The 6,305-nt window shown below is 38.4% G+C and overlaps 1 protein-coding gene across 1 annotated transcript; it reads left to right on the top strand.

Annotated features, from left to right (window-relative positions):
• Positions 1-3,187: 3,187 nt before the first annotated feature.
• On the top strand, positions 3,188-4,904 carry LOC144650676 (uncharacterized). The gene has a single exon (XM_078510398.1). The coding sequence runs from the start codon at positions 3,524-3,526 to the stop codon at positions 4,247-4,249; it is 726 nt and encodes a 241-aa protein (XP_078366524.1). The 5' UTR covers positions 3,188-3,523; the 3' UTR covers positions 4,250-4,904.
• Positions 4,905-6,305: the final 1,401 nt, after the last annotated feature.

The raw sequence follows: 6,305 nt of genomic DNA, 5'->3' as shown, positions 1-6,305 counted from the left end.
AATCTTAACAGGTGAACTGCACCCTACGCGCTCGCTTGATGGTGAAAATTTTACACAGACCACGAATTTTCATGGGGTATCCCAAAAATTTCAGGCGACAATTAGCCATCCCCACGACCGTAAAAGCAAATGAGTGACAAAACATGGCAGCCGCGCGGTTCACCTTTAATATGTATCTTGGTCTGTTTTTTGAAAGGGGCAGTATCACGAGAATTCTTATAAGTTCTTGTGTAAACTATGATAGAATTATGAAGGTGCATTCAGGGATCAACAAAATAAACTTGGAACAACAAAAAAGGCATAAATTTATTCTACAAGGTGTGAATAAATGTAATCAATGGTTTATAAGTGACTTTCTATAAGAAACACTGTCAGACTTGAAAACATCGGCCAGACTTTTTCAAGGTTTTTAGACTACTACTGCCTTATCACTGCCTTATCCGTCCGTACCCAATTTTTATGACTAGTACAGTACATAAAGATGAATTTTTCAACAATGACACGAGCATAGGGCAAAGAAAAAGTCTGAGTCCCCGACGGGAATCGAACCCATGGCCTCCCAGATACCAGTTGGGCGCTCTAACCAGCTGAGCTACGAGAGACTCGTGGTGAGCTGGGCAATTAACTACCACGAGTCTCTCGTAGCTCAGTTGGTTAGAGCGCCCAACCGGTATCTGGGAGGCCATGGGTTTGATTCTCATCGGGGACTCAGAAGTTTTCTTTGTCTCATGCTCGTGTCATTGTTGAAAAATTCATCTTCATTATTTATCACCGAGCTAAAAATTTACCATATTTATTATTTAGTACAGAACATTTTAGCAATGCCAGGCCACTATTAGTGGATTTTCAATTGATACCAACACCTTCATTGCATTTTCAAGTAGCACTTCTCGTCCTAGTTTTCTTATTCATCTTATGACTACTCAGCCTTCGAAAACGAGAGTTCGAAGTCTTTTCGCTGACTTGACGTTTCCTGGGATGACTGTTTCAAAATACAGAATTCCTGATTTGCCTTTGGCAGTTGTCTACTGCCACCTACGACGCTATTAAATTGAGCACTATATTTAACAATTATCCTGCGAAATCGGGGATTCTGGCTGATACTTAGCCGACGAGCCGTAGGCCGGGTTTCTAAAATCAACATTTCCAAGTAAAAAAATAAACAAATTTATAAACAATTTTACATATATGGGCAGCGCGCGCATGTGTTGAATAATAAACACTGATATCTTTATTAACACCGGACCAAATATATTGTTTATTGTAATATTCAATGGGCATCCGACCTAGATCAGCTCCTTACAGTCAATTCAGGTGCTCTAGATAATATTTTGTAAATATATATATATATATCTTTTCATTTTTATACAAATAAACTGCAGCTGCTGTTGTTACATCCAGTTATATTCCATTATCTCAGTTCACATTCGAGACTTTGCTTTATATACATACATACTTTATTGGGTCGTCCTCACGGGGCTTTTCAGAGTCATGTACATACAAAATAAAAAAAAAAAACAAAAAAAAACCAGAAAGCTAAACACACAGGACAATGAAACGTAAAAAACGCAAAGGTTGAATAAAAATTAGATAAAACAGTCATAAAAAAGCTGTCGCCTGAGTAGGATGGACTAAGTTTGAGTGCAGGCTGCAACTCATTCCACAGAGAGGTCGCTCTATATTGAAAAGTCCTACAGATACACCTTCTTTGTCAGTTAAAATAATGAACAAATTGTTAAAGGATAGCTGAGGATAAATTGCGTGACGTGACGTGACAAGCGAAATTTTGGCGCGTTTATCGGTAGCCTGTGTAGCAAGCATTTCGGTAGGAATGAAGAGTTTTCCACATTTTGGCCGCGTAAAAATTGGGGCGAGGGCCTCAATTTTCGCGCGTCTAAAATGCGATAATGCTTCGCGGCCCTCCCGCGCCGGCCTTCTTGCGTCACTGTTGTTTCAACATGCAAAAACAGACTTAAAAAAATGGGGTTAAAGGAACAAATTAAAGTCCTTTCCCTTTCTTTATTTCCGTCAAGTTTTGTACAGCGTTGGATAGTGTGTGTTTCTTTTCAAATCAAAACGGACAAAAGATTGAACAATATTTGTTTGGGTTTCCTGGTATTGTTTAGTCAATTTCCGTTCGAGGGCGCTTTTTTTCTCAAAGTTTACTCGTTAATTAACGTCATTCAATAACGAGTTTTTGAGAGCTGGGCAATTAACAAGTTTGTGGTCTCGAGCGAATTTTCCTTGTTCATTTCTACTAATTATCCACCTTATATCCTGTTCAAATGCTACAAGAAACAAAAACAAAGCCTCACAAATCATCTCATTTCGCAATCTTCTGTTATGTAAAATTTTGTTAAAAGAGTTTAAGCTGTCCGCCTTGTTCCTTCGAAACACAAACTTGTCCGACGGGCACAGACATTGTTCTTTTTGTTTTTGATGCGATTTGTTTTCTTTATGATTCCATCATTATCGCTGCTTAACTCTTCAAAAGTGTCAGCGTTTGAAGCGACATCTTTTACAGACTTGGACGAAAATTAGGTCAAGTGGAATATGAAGGATTATATTGTCGACCTATTGTGTTACGAACTTGTTTAATTGATATTAAAATTTCTCTGTATGGATGAGTATTGAGTAAATAATCACGGATTACACCACTCGAGTGTTTATATTCAATATTTGATAGCGAGTTGAAACTCAAACATCAGTGCGCGAATATTGCTCGTCTATAACGGATCTGTGTAGGTAATGTCAAAAGGCCTCTAGGCTTGTTGTAAATTGAATCATCTACATAACAATAAAACTGTCAGAAAACTTTACAAGAACGCTCTGTTTATTATGAATATGAATTACTGTCGAGGCCTAATTTTAATTGCCCGCTGTTGGGCTCTTTCAACTTATTTTTTCCGTTCCAAACGAAATGTAGTTAGATAAATTAAATTCTTGTTAATCCTACCTTATACCAACAATGCGCTGAAATCACTACGTTCTGTAATTAGTTTCGAGATACACTTACTTCAATATTCGCTTAAATTGGACATAAATATTAAAGCAAACATGTTATTAACTTTGAAATGATTAATCTCACGGGTACCCAGCTGTGTTCTAATGAAAATGAGGTTTAACAAGCAACGTCGTTTTTTGCTCGAAAACCAAACTTCAACTGGTCGCACGGTCCACAAAAGCTACGTTACGGAATAATGGACGTTTAAAGAACTTCGGGGATTAGAAAGAGCAATGGTAAAGCATCAGCGAAATAATTAATTATTCAAGTAAATATGTTGAATACTTGCTCTATTGTGTTTTGTCCTTTTGATGTTTGGAATGATTATGGTAATTAAAGATTTCTAAAAACTCCATTGTTCGCATGCAACGCCAGAAATGTAAATAGCTTTGTTGAATATTACACACCAAAGTATGGCCTTGTTCTGACGGACAGAACCAGTTGACACGGCTAACTATTCACTTGATAGTCGAGTGGGACAAAGCGCTTGCAAAGTTTTGACGCGTAAACATCACCAACATGAGTAAAACTGATCCGAATCACATAAAGAGACCCATGAACGCCTTTATGGTTTGGTCGCAGAAAAGAAGAAAAGAAATGGCCAAAGAGAATCCGAAGATGCACAACTCGGAAATTAGCAAAGTTTTGGGAGCGCAATGGAAAAACATGAAGGACCACGACAAACGACCTTACCAAGAAGAGGCCAAGCGACTTCAAGAGAAACACAGTCAAGAACATCCCGACTACAAGTACAAACCAAGACGGAGAAAACAAAAGCAGTTAATGAAGAAATCGACGTATTCGTTTCCATACGGTGGTGCAGAGCCTGGAGTCCACGCTGCCGCCATGAAATTAACGGCATATCCGCCTACAATGACACCCGAGTCCATGTATCCACATCAATACTACCAGATGCAACAACACGCCTCTTATCCAATGTACGATATGGCTGCTGTACACGCTCAGAGACAAACTCATGCTTTTCCACCGCCGCCTCCAAGCCATGCTAACAGCGTGCACGATTTGCCCTATCCAGTTCGTCCGACCGAAATGATGGTGTCTCCAACGGGACCTCACGGACACACGGCGGCCCATCTTTACAGCAGCGCAATGGAGCCAGGACCTACAACGAGCGCCGTGTCGGCATTTTCCTCGGCGGCGTCCTTTGCTCAGAACATTCATAGTCAACAAGTGACAGAATCCAACTCTTCTTATCCTCAACTCTACACACAACGGCATGTATAGGTTTGACTGATTAACGCGCGGTATTATTACTTTGTGTATCTAACGGTACAAAAAGACAGCTTATCTTCCAATTCATGTGTCAAAAATAATTTTCCCAACACTTGACATTCAATTATTAGCTAAGTTTATATTTACTTTTTCCGAGGAACGATTGTAAACACTATAAGTTTATAGGATTATAACGTTATGCTATTGACCCGCGATCTTTACATCGCGAATGTTTGACGAAGTTTATTGATAACTGAAGACCACAGGCAGAGGAGGCTTGCAAAGATAACAAATTGAATAAAACCTGTGTCCGCTCTATTCAATTTAGACAGAGAATTATTTTGATCATTTATTTTCTTATCTAAATAATTTACAGTTTACACGCTTTTAGAAGCTATAACGGCGATAATCGAACGACTGGCTCTTTGTTTGATTTATTTATTCAAGGTTTTCACACCTAAATCAAAGATGGCGGTAAACCTTGTCCGCCGAGTATCGCTGAGAGTTATTTCTTATTCAGTCGTGAATTTTGTGTTCTGTACTATTCACCCAGCGACTAATCATGCAAGAGTGAAAATTGGATTTCTTTCTTTTTTGATGATCGTGCATGCTGCATGCTGAACACGTTTAAGTGTTATCACACTAATAAAATATGAATATTCTGTTATGCGTTTAGCGTCAATTGTTTGTGAAAGATGTTGAGCTGGTTACGCGCAGAAGGTCAAATACTCGCATGCTAAAGAAAGCGATAAAACAACAGTGATTAAGTTTCATTAAACAGGAGAAAAGAAACGTTTAATTTAGGGGGCAAGAACTTAGTGGTCTTGGTATCCAGAGGCAACGCCGATATTTTGTAAAGAACGTCTTTGTTTGATAAAAATACGAGTCAAAAACCCTGTCGTTTAGTCCCCTTACTTTCAAGGAGAGGTTTTTAAGGTAAAAAAGTCGGTAATGTATCAATCACGAACCACGAAAACCATCATAAAGGAAGGTAACCTTCAATGTCTAGAGTGCATTGAAATCGAACGTTGATATGTCTACTCTTTTGTTTTGAGCCTATTCAACTCAAATTTAATGGTGAAATTACTCGCTGCCTGTACAAGAAGCTATAAAACTATACAATAAAAGGGTTATGTCTTTTGAACAACACAATATAAAAGTTTTCAAAAGTGAATTCAAAGGAATCGCTCAGCCTCAAACTTAACACAGTCATGTCTTTGTGAGTAAAACTAATATAATGTCACTTCTTGTGGTGCGTATAAACACTTATTTGTTAGACTAAAATGGCGCCGATACAAGAAAGCGATGCAAACAAAGCGTTCTTCTGAAGTTTATTCTTTTTTTCTTGTCTCTTTTCAAAGTTGTTACAAAGCTATTTTGCCTTTTTATGTTAAGGACGTCGTAAAAGATAAAATTAACGATAAAACGGTAGAGTGAACTAGCCATTAACAACGAAAATTACAACCGTAGCACATTGAAAACTGCATAATGATAGCACGAATGAATACTAACGAGTCTTCAAGTGCCAAACATCTTGAAAATTTATGTTCGATTCGGTTCAATCAATGAGGAAAGCGGGTTTTATTTGAAAAGAATAACAAATTGTCTGGTCGCTCTTTGTAAAAACGTGAAAACAAGCTAAGGGATCGTGCAAACACGGGCGCTGAAAAGTTGAAGAGACAGAATGAGGTCCGTCATGTTTTGGCTCTCATCTTCGGTGGTTTGAGAATTTGCATTTGCCCTCAAGCGCGTGGGTGTTGTGGTTAAGAATAAAAACACAGAACGCAATAAAAATAAATTGTATCCGTTAAATACACGGCTGAGCTAGCCGAAAGTTAGTCATGGTGAAGTTAAAGCAGGGTCTTGATTAATCTGGCCACGAGGAAAGAGCTAAGAAGAATTATTTGGCAGTTAAAGTATCGCGAAGTTCGTTTAACAAATTAAATGGATACATGGATTTAAGCCACGACTGTGACCCTTTCTTCAAGCCACCGCGTGAATCTACACCTGTCTTAGCGGACAAAACAGGAAACAGCTGAAAACGAAAACTAAAGATTTTTCTAACGAC

Source organism: Oculina patagonica, chromosome 4, assembly GCF_052425735.1.
Source record: "Oculina patagonica isolate OP01 chromosome 4, crgOcupat, whole genome shotgun sequence".
Lineage (NCBI taxonomy): Eukaryota > Metazoa > Cnidaria > Anthozoa > Scleractinia > Oculinidae > Oculina > Oculina patagonica.
The sequence above is the reverse complement of the archived record's forward strand: the minus strand, read 5'-3'. Positions and strand labels throughout refer to the sequence as shown.